Source organism: Pezoporus occidentalis, unplaced genomic scaffold, assembly GCF_034315485.1.
Source record: "Pezoporus occidentalis ecotype Australia unplaced genomic scaffold, CSIRO_AGI_Poc_V1 ctg272, whole genome shotgun sequence".
Classification (NCBI taxonomy): Eukaryota; Metazoa; Chordata; class Aves; order Psittaciformes; family Psittacidae; genus Pezoporus; species Pezoporus occidentalis.
Genome location: NW_026914632.1, coordinates 734,646 through 753,142, shown reverse-complemented (window position 1 = coordinate 753,142; position 18,497 = coordinate 734,646). Strand labels below are relative to the sequence as shown.

The window sequence follows — 18,497 nt, the reverse complement described above, 5'->3', positions numbered from 1 at the left end:
CCTTAGGAAATGGCTTCTGGTTCAGAGTCCACCATCACCTAGGCTGTAATTGGTCTGCACTTGCATTGTCTACAAGGCTTTTGTACAAAAAAAGTGAGAGGACATACAAATGCGGTTAAAGTGGAGGTTAGGATTGAAGACATCTTGGGTAGGTAGGTATTTCTGCAGGTGTATATGTATGGATCATGTTGAGCAGAGCCAGAGGTTGGTGGCTGCTGCATGTGATGTGCCCAGTGACTTTACACAGTAGAGAAACACCATCTTCCACAAACTCACAAAAAACAAGGCAAGAAAGAATCTGAAGAAAAGTTTATAGAAGAGCTCCTCTTATCAAGGTTTCAGGACCATTGAAAGGCACATTTCACCCGTGTCGAGTGACAGATGAGTCCATGGACACACACAATGCTCACATTTCAAGGCAAAAAGACAGCAGAATGGTAGTATGCTGTGAAACATATATTCCAGACTTCAGTTAAACACTAAAGTGATTATTTTAAGTGTATCATGTACAGAATAAGAGCAGAACAGGCAGATGCATTCAATTACTGTAATTTACAAGGCAGTAATTCAAGCCCCAAATATATTTCTCCTTATTGGAGGAAGGCGGTACAGATTACAAGCAAAATGAGGGGCAGTGAATTGACAGGGAGCCAGGAAGCTGCTGCCATTTGGAAAACAACAGCTAGCACCTGCTGCCATCTGAAGGGGCTTTAACTTTGCTAATTCATTTCACTCTGCTTCAACAGCAAATGTCTGGGCTGGATTGGGTGCTCTTGGGCCAGGAAGTAAGCCAGAACCACACCATGGCAGTGCCACACAGATGCAGACATACTTCAGAATAGGTAAGCATAGCTATTTGCTAGAAAGTGGGCAGAATAAAGTCCACTCATGCTTCCTCTTGCTGTTTAGAGAGCTGCTTCCTGCTAATTACCTCTTTTCATCCAGCTCATGGTAAAGTTTCACATTGTGATGATTAATAATTAATCAAAGGCATTTGAAAATTAATTTGGCAATTCTACATCTGATTGGCATGCTAATCTATTCTGTAAAGCAGGGAATAACCTCAGATATTCTGAGCTGCTAACCAAGGTGAATACATAAAGGCATTTATTACCTTGTGTGGTAAAAAATTAAGTGGTGAGTGATAATGAATGCATTCTCCAAGGCCCATTTGCCTTTTGACAAAGGCGTGATTTGCATTTTGCTTTGCCTGCATCAGGAATATGCCATCAGTATTATCATGTCCAATCAAAACAAATGGACAAGGAAAAGGCATATTTAAAAAACACCTCCACAGCTGACTTTTTTCTGGTTAGCCAGTAGCAATGGCAGGAGATTTGATACCTTAATTGTGGTACTAAAAAGAAAAATCACAAGAACATTTGCCCTTTCCAGCTGTCCATGCCACTTCTCTCCAAAAATAGCACTCATCTGGTAAAAGGGAAGAAGAAAGAGTATGCAGCTTTCACCAGACACACGGTCTCTGCTAGTTTCGAACTAGTAGTCCTTTTTTATAGGCAAACAGCCCTGCAGCAGCCACAGAGGTGAAACACATGGTTGAGCTAAGCAGGCACAGCAGTCCCGGCACAGAGGGCAGGTTCCTCTCCCAGAAGCTGGTGGTGAACGGTAGGGCTGGGACATCCTGGGGGAGAGAGGAGATGGTTACCCTCCCTCACTGCTTGAGCAAGGAGGCGGCAAACGTCCTATGCCAGGTTGGAGAGGTCACAGGTTTACCCCAACGACCAGACTGGGGGAAAGGAGTGCCACAGCTATGGAACACCTATTTTCTGTCATCCTAAAAAGCCACAAGGCAGTGAAGGTGGAGTTACTTGTGACAAGAAAGAGGTTACATTTGGCTTAAAACCATGGCCTGGGACAGAGCAGAACTAGGCTGATTTCCTGCATTTTGCAGTCCCCATGGCTCGAAATCTTTGTCCCTGGCTCTTTGCCATCCACACCTCTAACAGGAGTAACCATATTCCTCAGACAAAAAGAATTAATCCCATCAGCATGGGAGGTAACCAAAACCTTGCATGGGGTCAGGCCCCACAGAAGTCACTGAAGCAGGGACTGCAGCCTTACTGAGGGGTGTGTGCCTGGTCGGGTAACAATGAAAAAGTCTGGCTTACCTTTGACTCTGGCTCTGGCATCCAAATTTCATTCTCTGAGATCCTCCCCATTCTGTGCAATATCTACAAGAATTTTTTTTTTTTTTTCCACCAGAGAGAAAAAAAAATTCCAGTTTTGGAAAAGGAGAGCAGGTCAGAACAAAGTGACATTGTTAAAAGGCATAACTATGATCACCTGAAAGTGCTTTGAAACAGAATATGTATTGTGATTTCAGAGAGTAATTTCTAAAAATTAGGACTCAGAAATTCCCATGAACTGCAACTTCTCCAGATGCTTATTTCCATTTTTTTTTCCTGAGTACAAATATAAATGTTTTTTCATGTCACAGTTTGAGAATGGAAAGGTGAGATTACCACCACGCACTCAAGATGCAAAGCCTATTAGGAGTGATCACAAACTAGAAAAAAAGAGAAATACAACTCTGAAGCTTTCAAAGCATACATCATGAAGTTATCCCTTGGCAGTACAAAGCTCATAAAGGATTTTTCTTGAGAATAAACTGATTGTAACAATCATGGAGGTTCTTGAGGGCAAATGAGTGTCTCCAGAAGAGACAGCTCACTGACTTTGAAGCTACTGCTCACAGGCATGGAAAATAGAAAAGACAAATTAGGTGACTTGAAATAAAGCAAGTAATGATGATTATAAGATAAATATGATGGTCTGTCAAACGGAAGCAAAGGGCTGATTTTTCCCTTAAATAACAGTTCTGTGGCTCTGCCATACAGCAGATGTAACTGTAATGTATACCCTTTAATGTGTTTTTTTACTCTTCCTTCTAGACTGCTGTAAAGGGATTTCACTGTGACTGGGAAGCTAGCCCAGTGTGTGTCATTGTGAGGAGTTTTAGCCCTTATCAGAGCTGCCCATTACAAATTCATAAAGGAGAGCTAACTGTACTCTCTTGCAAAAGGAGAAGCAGACGGGACTGATCAAAAATGAGAACAATGCTCAGATTTACAAATTGCTGAATAGGAAACAGCTGCAAGTATTTATAATGACTTAAATTACTTTTAAAGCATACCGTGATTAACTTGTTAGACACTGTGGTAGTATATCTAAGGGCAGCATTAGGTTGTAGGTTTTTTTCCCTCTAGACATGGGGTATAGGGCATGAGCTTCATTTTGAGTCTCCAGCACAGCAACACACTGCATAATGTTCCGATTTGGGTGAGATTCTCGGTTTCACTTTATTCAATAACAAACTAAGTAACGTTGTTTGTTTTGTTTGTTCATTTAAAAAAAAAAAAAAAAAAAAGGGTTTGGTTCACACCCTTTTCTGGGATTCTTCCTCATCAATTCTAGCAGCTTCTACACAATTACAGGTTGTGATGCACAGAATCAGACCCTCCAAGCTGTACTTAATCCTTTTTAGCCTTTTAATAGAGATGTTGAAAGCAAACCAACGGTATGTACCTCTCTGGCTGCTCTCTCTCCTGCCTGTACGGCTCCTTCCATGTATCCACTCCATTGGGTAGCTGTCTCCGTGCCAGCAAAGTAGATTCTGTCAATGGGCTGGCGAATGATCCTTCAAAACAAGTGGAGAATGTAAGATGAAAAGTAACAGGAAGGTGATGATCTTTCTAAAAGCAATTTATGGACTTTGATGGGGCTCTCAGTTATCCAGAATTCCTGCAGACCTGGGCTGGGGAGCATGGTGCAATAAGCTGTCCCTGCAGGACCACATATTTGCTTCTATATACAACACTCAAGATCTGAGAAAGCGAAAAACTAAGGCATAAATCAGTGTGGCCAGCTTCTGTCCAAAATAGTATGAGACTTATTTTAGTGCTGGGATAAAGGATAATCCGAACAGCCTCCAGAAATACAGTGCAGCTGATAGATTTATGTTTTCTGCATGGCAGCTTTGTTGTTATCCTGTCATTACAATGGGATGTGAATGATGTTTTTGCAGTGGTGGGTCACTAATACCAGCTTCCATTTGGAGGCTAGACTTGCTTGACTGCTCATCCTGCCAAAAAGGGGATGGCAGCTGAAGGCCTTATCATTCAGAAAGTTGCATTTGCGCTGCAGGGTCATATAAGCCAGCCCCTCAGCTGTGCAAAGCTGCACAAGCATCCCAGTTAACCCAGCCCTAGGTGATAAGCTCCCTTTCCCATAGAAAGATGTGCTTGCTCTATGGACTCCCACTTAACCCCCAGTTAGGTTTTTCCTGTCTGCCTGACACCAGCTTTCCCAGGTCAGAGACATCACCCATCAAGTGTTCAGATAAATTACAGCAGAAGAGTCTATGCACAAGATGACTTCTTCCCACATGCATCTTGGCATAGAGATGGGAAGTAACTCCATGATGGACATTCTATGCAGCTCATGCTGCCATGTGCTGCATCGTTTGTCTGGTCTTTGATTATGGATACAAGACTTGTCTGGTTGTTCCTGTTAGTGCTGAGCCATGCCTTCCACAAACTTTTCAGGAATATACCTAATATTAATCAGTATTATCTACTGCATTCCTTCAGGAATACAACAATTCTGCATGGGGAGGGCATGGGAGGCTTTGCTGGGTGGAGGAGCAAATAAGTTTTCATGTAAGGGAAATGTATGTCTTCCCCTTGTGGTGTGACTCAACCAGCTTTATCAGAACCTCATGCTCCACCTACAGTCAGTGATGACTTTTCATCTGTCCAAGATGTGTGCCCTCAAGGTCTTAGAAAGCATTAAAGGGATCTGCTGAAAATATTGGGTAGCAGCAAATACTGTAAGTAGCCTAGTGGGGAAAGGTTTTGTGGTTCTAACAGGTCCCCTTGTGACTGTGTCTTCTTTCCTTGAAAGTCACAAGAGAACCACTGCTGTTATTAAAGTCAGTAGTAAGATCCTTATTAGCTGAAGAGTAGGGAAGAAGAATGAGGGTTGGCATTCCCCCAGTATGCTACATATGCCATAAGTTTATTGCATAAGTTGTATAATTGCACACAAGCTAAGGAACGTATAATAGAAAGCAAAGAATTCTGTGTTTTACCTTCCATAAGAATACATTATGCCTGGTGGGAAGTAGGCTGTGTAACAACCCCCTGAATATTGTTCCATGCTCCAGTTCTTTTCTTCATAGTGCACAGGCTGTAAGTATTAGCAAACATTAGAGAATGAGACAGTGACAGAGAAATTGGAAATAAAAATCCAAATTTCCTTTTAAGAGGGGAAAACCAGGCTAAGGATACCTGTCAAAGGACCATCCTGTCATCTGGCTAATGCTATCCATCTGCACAAAATGAATCTTTTCACTCTTACAGAAGCACTAGCCTCCCATGGGGAAAGGACAGGACAAATTAAACCATGCACTGCCTTCTCCTTTCTGTAAAGAGTGAGACTGGCAGCTCTTTTCTTCCTTTACTAGGTGCTGCTGCCCTCCCTTCGAGAGTATGGGTTGTATGGAACAATATGCAATTTCAGGCACACAATTTAGGTACCAAGAATTTTGGCTCCCTCTTCCAGAACAAAGGAGGAACATTACTGTACAACAGAGGTGAAAACAGGCATTCATTCCTTACATGTAAAGCCTCTTCCATCCCCATTGCCTTGGCATATGCCTCACAGATCTTCGTCTTCCTATATGAAAATAAAATCAGAGTCATGGTAAAAAAAAAAAAAAAAAAAAAAGGAAGGCGGAAAAAATTTCTCCGCTGTTGCTTTTGTTATATAAAAACATCACATTTACTACAATATACTGGACAGAAAGCTGAATTTGGCTTTGGTTTTAAGTCTGATTTCATGTTCTTATCTCAATATAAATATTTCAAATGCTGATGCCTAAATGTGACATCCAAAATGGACCTAGGGAATGTGAAATGAAGGTTGATTTTGGCAATAAGCTCTAAAAAAATAAATCTTTGTACAGTTATTTTAGTATGCAGAGCCAATTCATTCTCATGTTCACTGGTGTAAGACCAGAAGAGAAGCAACATAAATCAGCAAAATCCCTACAGATTTACTATAGCTCTCAACAAAATATGATCTGGAGAATACCATTCACACTCCTAAGCAGAGCTCTTTTTTCATTTGCATGTGTACCCAAAATCCCTTTTAGAGAGTACTGCTTGTTTGTTTCACAGGCTAAAGGAAAACCCATGCTGTTGTAAACATGGAGGTTTAAAGAGTTTGTCGCCTGGTGTGAATGTGAAGGACACCAGAAACTATGTATGTCAGTGCTCCCTATATCCCTAGGGTGAAGCACCATTCAGCAGGGATGCAGCCTTGGAATGTGGTAGGAAATATCTCTTCAGTTCACATAAAGACGCAGAGATGCTATGTCATAACATAGAAGAGTGGGCAGGACTCGGAGACTCATCCCTACCTGGATGACTATTAGCATTTGTGTCTTGGCCTGTTTATGCTAGAAGCTCAATCTTTGCCCCAGTTTCCATATTAGTAGTTGCGCTGAGAATGTGTATACATGAGTATGCACACACATATTCACACACATTCCTGTGGGGAACTATTCCAAAGAACTGACTGGCTTCTGAAATGTTTGCAGTTTCTGAACTCTTACCTCTCTTCCTTACTGAGATGGGCCAGTTTAACAGCTTTTCTGGTAAGGATGAAACTGAAAAGAAAAATACGGCATGTAAATATCACTCAGTGTCAGCACCCCGGCTGATTTGCAAGGTCTTGCTAGAAATTAATCCAAATTTTTTTTCATCATACCTCATTACTTAATAATTACAAGTTACCAGCCTGCACTGCCTACCCTCTTACAGCTAGGTTTTATCCAAAAGCATGGAGACCCTGAGTTTTCTTAAGCTTTTGAAGACTTGCAGACAGCTGGCCAAACCACTGCCCATGTCATTTGGTGTTAGCAGGTGATGGGAATCTGCTGCTCTGACAAGCACTGCACAGTGTCATGGACCAGTCCTGTTAAGAACTGGGATTGATATTTATTCAGCTTGAAGGAAACATATTTGGCAATTAGTTCATCTGACCTTACTGGAGATACTTGTGGGATGATGTTCCTGCACTCTTTTAGAAAGCTGCATAAATCCACAGGGAGAAAGCAGGAAAGTATCTTCCGTATGGGGTTTGGGGGAGGCTTATTGCTCTCAAGCTGTGGAAGTTTTTAAGCCTTGAACATGGCCATAAACATGCACAGTTCAGTAGAAGTGGTAAGCTTTCCTTGCCAGATACTTAAGGAGTAGTTGCCTGACATTTATATTGGCCTTTTTTTGGCAGTCTCACTCAACAGTGGAAACACTTGTAAAGATTGTTTGCTCACACTGGCTCAACCTATTTTAAAAGCCATCTATTCTGTATATTTCATACCTGTTTGTCCAAACTACAACTTTTTTACTTGGCAGTTTCTTCAGAGTTCCCATTTCTACACTGCACAGCTGCTGTCCCACTCAATCACCAGCTGATGTTCATTGTCTTGCCTCAGCACAATGGGGAAAGGAGGCAAATTAGGATTTCTTGGACAGCTGTACTTTCATTTTGGCCCAGGCACTAAACACAAGGCCCAACATAAGCCAAACACAGGCTCATAAAGCTAGGTGAGAAAGGGATTTATTTCTATATCTGCTCCACAACAACAAAAAATCCTTACCTGAATGGTTAAAATGAATGAACTTACATGAATGAACTACAGCTGATTTCAGCAAATCTTTCCCAGCCAGCTCCTTTGTACTAGGCTATTTGTAACAGAAGCTTCACCTAAAAAGTTACATGGACTAGAGAGGCATAAGATGCTTGTCAGAAGTACTCTCCTGTATCTATGAAGACTGTGGGACTGAGTACCACTGAGGTAACCTGGCCATTTCCCCTCTTCCTTCTCCTCCCACTCCTTCATACAAAACTGAATACACATCTGTAAGTGTAGGCTAGAGACTCTTAACCCCATAATGGCAGGGAAAGATCCATCAGGTTTCGTGTCATCTATAGTTATTCCAATTGGAGACTCTTCATCCTCAATGACGAAAGAACCACAATAACCTAAGGGAGGGAAAGAAATGAAAATTATTTCCAGAGAAACTTGTTGATCATTATTTTTGATAGCAATGAGCAAGGAAGATTATCCAAAAAGGAGCTGCACAGTAATTCCTTTGTCACCAATAATACCTACATGTCTGAAGTGGTTTTGTAACAGGCTTTCTCCCCTCTTCCCTCTGGCTCCGGGAAATTTTTTACACAGACTCATAAAAGTCATATTTAAATTCCAGTATTACTTAGCAAAGAATCTCTTTGGATTATTGCAGGTCCCTCTGGCTCTCTATATTGAGGGCAATAAACATTAAAATAAACAGATCTAGTAAAAACTATGAGTAACTTTGGCCAAAACAACAGCAGCCACAAAACCCAGTGTAATTGCATGTGGTCACAGTGGGCTCAAATTTACACCATGTATTGATTTTGCTAATGATAAGACTGTCAGCATTGGTGTCCCATAACACCATTGTAATCTGGTGTCACATCAGTACATGTTCAGATGAACATGTAAAAATTCCCATATAGATAACAGTGTATAAACCTGCCTACATTTCTTTCTAATCCCAATGGCTGGTTTATACCCTGGAACATGCAAACTTATACTCTTTTGATTAAGAAATATTCTCACCCAGTACAACTCTCAGTATCATTACACAGGAAGTGGAAACGGATCTGTTCATACAAATAGTTCTCGAAATTATATCAGTTAAAGCTGAGAAACACAAGATGTTGCAGCACGGGATAAAAATATCTTGAGTTAAACAAAAAGCTAACCTATATTTTCCAGCCCTCTGAGACAATCAAGTCTATAGAACAGAGGATTAAAACCAGGGAAAGGTCTTGCTTACACCTTAAGCTTTCTTTGTCATCTGCTATAAACTCTTTCGCTGCACTAACTGTCCCTGGCAGGGAGAAGCAGGGACCTGCTGCTGCAGCTTTCAGCAATGCTTCCCAGGGAAATCATGCTTGTTCTCTAAGTCATCCCTCCTCAGCAAGCAACAATGATTCTGTTTGGTTCTGGCCCCATCTCTGGGACATGGTGTGCACTCAAGCTTGGAGGAAGAGCTCTCCTTTCTAAGAGCTTTACCTTTCACTTTTCTGCGTGTTTGGTTTTGGTGTTTTGCACCTTTCACCCCCCATTGGATTTATTTCCCAAGTCTTTCATTTTCCCCACATACCTTTCCTCTCCCAGAAGGCTTCCCTGTAGTACATCATGCATTTTATGACACACCCCATAGGCAAACGCTGAATTAACTGGTTTCTCTTTGGTGGCAGTTCTGGTTTGTAATGAATCTTTGTTGTCAGGATTGGGGGAATAGCACTGATCACATACTTGCCCTGAAATGTAGAACACAGTCAGTACAGACAAGGCACTGCCTCTCACTGAGCTCACCCTGCAGGACACTTTTGAAAGATGATCTTGTTAGCTGTTAAACAGATTTCCCACACCTGACTCTACTACTTAGTTTTCCCACACTGATATTTCTAAGTGACCAAAATAATTCTGCCATTTCAGAGAAAGGAGATGGGAAAAGCATATTTTTTTGCAGGTAGATGATTCTTGACAGCTTTCCAGACACTACAGGACCAGAGCCAAAACTTGGCTGGAGACAAATGAGAAATAGAACAAGACAGATCTTATTGCATAGGTAAAATTGCCTTTTATCATGGCCAGAAAAATCTGAACCACATTTGTCCATTGTAAAATGTTACAACAGCTTATAATTTGTACATTATAAGCTGTTACAGCAACAACAAAAAAATCACATACTGTATCCCTCTTGCAGGTACTGTGTGTGATTGGAGCAATGAAGGACACTGTTTCAGGGCTCAGGGTGACACTGTGTAACAACTGACGCTTCCGCCATCAGGTGCTGTCATGCAGGAATCCTGCCTCCTCTAACTTGGCTTTCAGCCAGCCGGCATGGAGGGAAAAGCAAGAGGTTTTACTCTGAGGTTTAGAAACTTGCAGGTGAGTGAGATTCCCTCCTCCAGGACATCCTTAGACCAGCTTCTCTTTCAAACAGCCGCTTCCCTTTCTGCTAACATTTTCTAAATATCCCGGGAACACTGCCATCAGTGAGATGGAGATCTTGCAGACCCTGGTAGTCCTGCACAAACCTCTGTGGCAGGCTGAGCTCTGTGTTCAGAAGGGAGTTGCCACCCTATGTGTCCACTGCAGGTAATCATTTACTGACGGAGAATTTCACAGCACCACTGCACATAGGCCAGATCTTACTAAAGGTGTTTGAAATGTCTTTTTTTGTTGTTCTGCAAACCAGAAACTTCTATATGAAGAGAAACATTATTTTTTCTTTCTTTGAAATGGTCTCAATGCAGAACTAAAATGTAAAAATAATCACAGAAAATGTGATTAAGACAGAGTAATGACAGAAGCTAATTAGCAGCACACCAAGAAGAGACCCAGTCATAAACAAATCTGTAAAGCAGGCTTCACAGAGTGTCAGCATTGTCCGAGAAATGGACACACACAACTGGGTACTTCCTAATTACATCTGTCTAAGAGCTACAGCAGATGTATTCCCCCACTAAATGCCTACTCTACTTTTATTCTGATCAAATTACCTCATATATCTCATGGTTTAGAGTCTCCACAATGACATTATCACCTGTCTGATCAATACGGACCACAGGTCTCTCGAGTCTGACTCTGCCTTTGAGGCGTTCCATTATTTTCTCTGATATCTGACCAGAGCCCCCTTTAAACTTCCTCTCCTAAAAAATAAACAGAAAAGAAACAGAAACAAAAATATCACCAGCATTAATCATGATGACATTCAATAAGACTTCTGCTTATAATAAAGAAACTCCAGGCCAGATCTGCAAGTCCTAAGGTGCATAAAGTGGCACAGACTTTTAGAAGAGCAAAGGCATAAGCCTGAGCCTCTGTGGGGATTTCTGTCTAAGCCATATTTGCAATGGTTTCCTCAATTTGCTGAAGTAAAGACTCTTGAAGCCCAGTGAACAAACACATACAATGCAGGTATTCCAGCTAGTATAAACATATCACCTCATTAAAACATGTTTTGAGTGTTTAACACATCACTGTGCTACCAAAGCCCTCTTGTGTGACAAAGACACCAGCTTGCATCCATACAGTAAGCCTGCACCAGTGCAGGAGTAAGACAGATCTTTAGCTGCGTCTGGCCTCAAGTGCAGCAGACAATGAGCTTTATCTCTCCCTGGAAGGCATGAAGACATGCTGTCTGGAAAAAAAGCACAACCTGTGACACATATTTCCTTGCAATGTCTGTGCAGATGCTCAGGGGAAGCAGTAGCACTCTTTTATCTAGTAGCCGTTAGCATTATATCAAGCAGCTCACTTCTACATATAAGATGCTGGTCTTGGCAGCATCTGCTGAAAGACTGAAATGGCTGTCTGAAGAAGTCTTGTAAGACTCTTAATGGCCACTAAGTCAGAAACTCTTAGCATTTTTGTTCAACGGGTTTGTACTGGGGTGAGGGGAGAGTGAGGGATGGTAGAAACCAAGACAGATTGCCCCATCTGGCCACGAAGAAATGGAAGTGCTCTTCCCAGGCTGGCTTTCCCTTCTCCAGGTCTTGTTTAGATACAAGTATCTTGGGATTAATTTTATTTCTAATTCTTGTTGCAATGTCTAGCAGTTGCTGACGTGGCTGCAATGTTGCAAATGAGGAGCTCCTGGGGAGGAAGGCTCTCAGGTCTTGCTCCTACTCCAGGGCAGCTCTACTTGTATCCTTGACACAGAGTTGCCTCTTCTTACTCCAATAGACAGATGTTGATGGAGCCTTTGCATTTCTCCAGGCAACTTCCCTTAATGTCTCCCTATCCTGGCACACTTGGAAGGGTGTGACGCTGTTGCTGGTTTTGCTGTTGGTAGCTGAAGTTTGAAATGCTACATGTGCTTTCTGAGGCTGCCAGAACCAAAGTGAGAAACACTGAAGTAGCTCATAAAACATGCTGCCATGCGAGCTGTCCCAAGAAGGAAGGGTCTTTCACTACTTAATTCCAATTCTTGTCATTAGAGGCTTCAATGCCAAAAAAAACACATTGCACTTGAAGTACACTTGCTTTGAAGTCTTGAAAACATTCAAATGTGCTAAGTAACTCGTAGAAAACAAATTGGCAAAAAAACCCAACAAAATAGCAACAGAAGAACTTTGTTGAAGTGAATGCAGGAAAGAACTATTGACTAAATTGTCCCAGCTTATCCCAAAACCTAGCTAATAAAATTCCTCATTGTACAGAGTTAGCCAAGAGGGCTGTTCCAGTCCATGGGAACACAACTGTCTCCAGTGCCACATGCACTTGGTGTTTTGCCCTCTTTTCATTAACTGCAGGGCTTCGACAAGTATAATACTCCACTTGTTTTTTATGGTTTCAAGGGAGGAGGAAGAATATGAGACATTTTATACCTGGCCTCCATTGGTAATAGAAAAAATCCTGGCTGTGCCCCCACACTGCCTCACGTACCACAGGAACCAGAGAGCGGAGACTTCCTGAGGCTCAGACGTGACGTTGACATTCACAAAGAAGGTGGCAAATTCTCTAACAGCTCTGCATGAGACACAAAAGCAGAAGCAGCCAGTGGGTAAACATGAGTTTCTGACTGCTTATAGGTTTTTCTTTGTTATTCTCAGCAATGGCCGCTTTTCCAAAGTCGGAAAAACCAAGGTGATTTTTGTGTGTGTCACTTTTAATTTGTAGCAAGTCTGTTTCAGTGGTTTTATATCAGCACCCCTCTCTGCCCCAAAGCATTTACCCATTCAGTAAGAAATCCTGCTGATTTCACCTTAGTTCTTTCTTTAGTTTCCCAGCTGCTATTCCTTTCATGAGAACAAGTATTTTTCTCAACATAAGAATGCATTTGGTAACCTATTAGTGAAACTCTTTTGCATTTCATCTCCATGGGGAGCCCATCGACCACATCATTTCCAAGGTCTGATGGGTCCTGAGGGACTCAACTAGCCAAGACATTTTTCATCTCCTATGTAACACTGATACACAGACTTTTTGTGAAACCAAGAACCAGACATAGTAAATAACTCAGAGAAACCAAACTGGCAATCATTGTCATAAACATAAGGAGAGGACCAGCTGTCTACCACAATGAATGTAAACAGAGTTCCAGCAGCAGGAAATGAGCAGGACCTGGCTATTCACATTTCTTTCATTTGTGGCTACAGATTGCTAAAAGAATTGAGATCATTTTGCAAAGAAGATGAAATGTCTTTGATTTCAATAAAGTTTCATAAAACAACATGAATTTATCATCATCTTAAAGGAAGGAATTTTGAAGGTTATCTAGGCTAAAACACGTAACATATAAACTTCCATAACTTCATTTCCCTGGGTATTAAGTCAAGTCACCTCTATTTCTTAAACCAGGGTATGAAAACATTCTGCATGCAAGAACCCTCTGCTGCAATCCTGAAAGCATCAACACACTAAACAGCTGTAACACGTTCACACCTAAGAAATATGAAGAGAATCTCCAGGATCAGAAGATGCTGATCTGTGACACATGACAAGCAAATTTTCTTTTATAATCTTGTCCCAAGTCAGAGAGAAAATGCTGCAGAAGAGCTTTTTTTTTTTTTTTTTAATTTTAGGGTGCTATGGTTTTTAACTACTTGCAGAAAAATCTGCCTTGGCTTAAAGATCTAAAACGACTTCTTACTGAGTTTTTAAACATGTTTCAGCTGAGCTTATCCATTAAAACTGAAGTTTCACAAAACCATCAGTAGTAGAAGCAGTCTTGCAGAGAAGTGTGTTAGAGGAGAGGTCACTATAATCTGTAAGTTCTGCTTTTATTCCACTGGCTCCCTGACTAAGAGGAACAGTAAAAACTGGAAGAGAAAAAGCCAGAGCACTTGCAACAGGAAGGATAGTTCAAAGTAACTGAGTTTGCAGGCAAATGGCTCATAAAACTAATGGTAAAGCAAACCACAATGCCATAGAGAGCAAGAGCAAGAGCAATTCCAAACAGCTGTACCCTATATCACATGGAGCTGGAGCAAGATTTAAGCTAGCAAAACAAATTGCAAATGGAAAGTTTTGATCAGGAAGCTGCAGGCATAGGGCTAAAGCACAGTCAGAATGAAAGAGCAAACAGCACAGCTGCACACATAAAAGTCGCTGAATACGAGAGGAGGGGAGGAGAGTGTTACAGAAAAGCACTGCGGATGGCACAGAGAGAGGGGACACAAGCTTACATGAGCACACTTCTCTTTGCCTTATAAAAAGAATTAATTGAAAAAGAAAAGGAAGAAAAGTGTATTTCCAGTTGTTATCACCTCTTATTGAACATTGTTTGGTATTTTTATTCATACAGTTTGGTCCCTCAGAGACATATAAAAAACACAGGCCATTTTCTAGGTGATACAACAACTTGGACCCTCTTCCTGCCAACTAGGGTTGATGCTCTCTTGGACCTGCTACTCACAACAAGAAAGACCTGTTGGATGAGGCAAAGGTGAAGGGCAGCCTTGGGTACAGTGGCCATGGGACTGTGGAGTTCAAAATCCTGAAAGTAGTAAAACAAACAGCAGAATAGCAGCCCTGGACTTTGGAAGAGCTGATTTTATGCTCCTTAAGGACCTGCTTGGCACCGTCTCATGGGAAAATACCCTGTAGGACAAAGAGCCTCAGGAGAGCTGGCTGTCATTCAAGGACAGCTTCCCAGGAGCAGAGGGAGGGTGCACTACAATGGGCAGAGCTGAGCAAGCGCAGCAACAGGCTTGCTGGGATGAACACAGCACTCAACAGGATAAGGCACAAACCAGACAGGGAAGGGAAAGGAAACAAAAAAGGTTTCTTCAGCTGCCTTGTTTCTCTCTAAGGGTTTTGGTGGCCCAGCAGGCACTACTGCTGAAACAAGGAGCAGCATCTGAACTTTTCCAGAGTTTCCAGAGCCAACAGCTGCTCACTTCCCACTCTTCAGGTCTCACACTGCCCTATCCATTGAGTGACCACTGGAGAGCAGCTGCCCTCTGGTACAGCATGCTGCTCTGCCATTTGCCAGCAGCATCTCCCTGCTGCTTGGTACATGTGATGCAGGTCACACAATAAACTCCATTTGATGTATACGATAACAATGCAGGAGAGGACCTAGCCAACAGTCAGGGAACATCACTCCTCAACTCCTAGCTCACTGTGGGGCTGGGGAAGCCCCCTCACCTCCTTCTATCTCCATTTTTATGCCTGCAAGTGGCTTTTAGTCATGCCTATAAAGTGTTTTATTTAAATGGTTCTTTCCTAAAGACAAAGGCCCATGCTCTCTAACTGCGTGAAGTGAAAGCATGGTGGGAAGAGCCCACACTGTCAGTCCTGTGTGCATGGGCCTCCTGAGGCAAACCCCATGTTTTTTCAGTACCTTAATCCCACCTGCCAGCCAAACCAAGCTCTGTCATACCACCTTGCCCTTTACAGGCCATCAACCCCTCAACAGCGCATCACAAAGACCAGCCTCATCTCAGATACTTCCTGCTCTCTCATCACCTGTACCCCTACTGTACTCAGCTGTACCCCAGAATTTGCCACTGTTATTCTAGATAGTAGCTAGATTTCAAAGTGAATGAAGAGTTATGTACTTGGTCCAGCAAATCTTATTTATCAGCTCTTTCATGGTCATTTTGTCCCATTCTTCAGCATGTGGAGCATCCCATGGTGCTTCTAAAGGAATCTGGAGAGAGAGGTGAAATACCCAAGAAGTTACTTAGTACTATATCATTGCCTGGTCATAGCTAGTTAGTAACACAGAGCTGACTGACATATTGACCAGAAGTTGCTTTTGTCCCCCTGTAAATTTAGAATAAAGCAACTAAATGGAATAGTTTCCACTCACAGCTTTGGGCATGAATTGTACTGTGACCACCAAATCTGGCTTTGGCTGACCAATGAACTACATCCTTATGTTGGGACTCATCTGGCCTTTAGTTGTCCAGAAGCAAGGTGTCTGTTCTAATTCAGTTGTCCTGATATCCTCTCATAGCTGAGGGAAAAATTTCTCCAGTCAAAGATTCAGTCAGATGGGTATTCAAAGGCCCCTATGTCTCACTGTCAACTACAGAGGGAGCAGAAATCCCTAAATACTACTCAATTCTTTTTAGACAGTTAAATTCTTAATAGTAATCCATTGCATCAAAGTACCATGACATGTGATGACACTAATACATATCTGAATCTGTAAAGAATATGTATTATTTTATAAAAAAATTGTAGTATCATGGACAAACTTGATTCTGCAAAACCACATAAACCAAATGAACTTTGCAGGAACATTGTTAACTATGCTTGAAGTTTGTTGTAGGGTAGGGCCCCTGGTTTGAAGCCAGATTATAAGGCAACTGGTAAATATTTGGAAGACAGCATGATGTTCCAGGCTAATTTTTGTGCACAGAAAGGTTTGCGGCTGTACTGCTTTAATTTTGAAGGCATTTACTGTGTAAGAATTTTAGAAATGAAATTTTAGACATAAAATAAAATAAAGCCAATTTTTAGACATCTACAAAAAAAAAAAAAAAAAAAAAACAACCCAAAAACAAAATACCCCACAAAAAAAACAACAAAACAAACAACCCACCCCCCCCCAAATCATTGTTACTCAAATAGGCTGTCACAAGGGAAGGGGAAATACCCTTCTCATTTCCCAGCTCATGGAATGGTTTTCCTTGGCATGAGAAAATACATATACTGAGGTTCAACCTCATCTTCTTCAGATATCTTAGACATCTTTGGACTTTTTTGTATCCTCTCACGGAGTCATAGAATGGTTTGGGTTGGAAGGCACCTTGGAAGCCCTGTTATTCCTGATACTTCCCGGGCAACACAGGTATTTTTCCTGATGGATATTTCTTTTCTTTTTTGTAATAAGAAGCAATAAAAATGCCTGCCAGATACAAAACAAACCAAAACCAGATTTGCTAACGGTGACGTGAACATTTTAAGAAACAGATGTAATTTACACAGCCTACCTCTTTTCCCAGCTTGTCCATGGTCCTCCAGAAGTTATTGCAGTCCAAGTAAACTAAGGGATTCCATGTTGGAGGGGAAATACCTGTGAAACAGCATGACTTCCCCTAAAATACACATAAGAATGTAAGCAACTGAAATAGAATAGAGCATATCTTCATTGCACAAGAACACAGCTCTCAAAGTCATCACATGGTTGACCTTTTGTGTTTTGGTGTCTAAGCACCTTTATGGTACACATCACCTATAAAAGCAAACATGCCTCTTTATTATTCCAAGTACCCTGGTAGAAACCTGCCAAAAAGGGGTTTTAACTTTAGGAAGAAAAAAATCTATACAGTTTTAAAAGTGGTATCAGTACTTACAATGTGTATAAAACACAACTGCAACAGATAATTATCTCTCAGATAATCCTGTGATATCATGATAAGCAAAACTGTCTAACAGCAGATGGTTCTTTGTGATAACTTTAATCTGAAATAACTGAATAAGCAGGCAACATTTTCTCATAATAAATTGCTTGGAACCTTCCCCTATATAAATCAACAGCAAATTTCTCATCAGAGCTCTTTAACTGTTTTTGTTCTTCCAGGTGTGTCAAAAGTTTGCATGAGGTCACGTGGCAGGATGCAGCAAACATACTGGATGAAGACAGGTAGGAGCTGCAGTTCTAAGAGGTGTGCAACGTGCTTTTCAGTGCAGTGCATACCATGCCAGCACATCACACCTGGCAGGTGGGACTCACAGACCAAGTGAGAGGCTGCAAATGCATAAGATGGTGACCCAGGGACAGAGGGACTCTAAGCAAGAGCCAAATGCGCCTTCCCCATGCTTAGTGAAAGAGAATTTATAGGTCTTCCCCACTGGTAATGGTGTATGTGTGTGTAAATATAAATGGATTTCTGATATTCTTCTGAACATTTTTCTGCAAAGATCTTAAGGAAGATAAATGGTGCAAATGAAACTCAGAGACCACGGTGAGCTTCCAACCTTGGAAAAAGCAGCAAAAAAAAATCCAAATTCCCACATTTTGGTCAATGTTTGCCAGCCCCAGGGCAGGTACAACGGAGGAGACAAGAGTACATGGGTAAGGGAGAGAAAAATTGCTGTGGCCAATACTGCTTGATTCTTCTCTCCCCGGAAGACGGCTGCAGTGGTAGCCGAACCCTGGGGTCCATGTGGGCCCATGGTGTACCTCCTCCTCATTTTCAGTGAGTGCATCTGCAGATATGCTCTCCTGTTCAGTCTAGACACAGTAATCTCTGCTCTGGGCCAAGCAAAGAGCAATCTCAGTACTTAGTTCAGTTTGAGATCCAAGTGCTTAAAGGCTTTTGTTAAATACCCAACAAATCTTGAGTTTTCAATTCACCAGGATGATTCTGGAGGTGGTTGGTTACCTCTGGATTTCTGTGTATGTAATCTTAATCTTGTGTACAACATTATTTTATTTTTTTTTTTT

At 41.6% G+C, this 18,497-nt stretch overlaps 1 protein-coding gene across 1 annotated transcript in view; it reads right to left on the bottom strand.

The window, feature by feature from the left end:
* Nucleotides 1-294: 294 nt before the first annotated feature.
* LOC134166820 (amine oxidase [flavin-containing] A-like) overlaps nucleotides 295-18,497 on the bottom strand; it is a 38,735-nt gene continuing 20,532 nt past the window's right edge. Inside the window, exons 4-15 of the mRNA XM_062624837.1 lie at nucleotides 17,041-17,145; nucleotides 15,658-15,749; nucleotides 12,481-12,622; nucleotides 10,651-10,800; nucleotides 9,243-9,402; nucleotides 7,974-8,070; nucleotides 6,638-6,691; nucleotides 5,640-5,697; nucleotides 5,111-5,208; nucleotides 3,547-3,658; nucleotides 2,130-2,192; nucleotides 295-1,642 (exon numbers count right to left, since the gene is read on the bottom strand). Coding sequence (XP_062480821.1) covers nucleotides 1,487-1,642; nucleotides 2,130-2,192; nucleotides 3,547-3,658; nucleotides 5,111-5,208; nucleotides 5,640-5,697; nucleotides 6,638-6,691; nucleotides 7,974-8,070; nucleotides 9,243-9,402; nucleotides 10,651-10,800; nucleotides 12,481-12,622; nucleotides 15,658-15,749; nucleotides 17,041-17,145 — 1,287 coding nt within the window. The 3' untranslated portion in view covers nucleotides 295-1,486. The remainder of the gene's footprint in view (nucleotides 1,643-2,129; nucleotides 2,193-3,546; nucleotides 3,659-5,110; nucleotides 5,209-5,639; nucleotides 5,698-6,637; nucleotides 6,692-7,973; nucleotides 8,071-9,242; nucleotides 9,403-10,650; nucleotides 10,801-12,480; nucleotides 12,623-15,657; nucleotides 15,750-17,040; nucleotides 17,146-18,497) is intronic.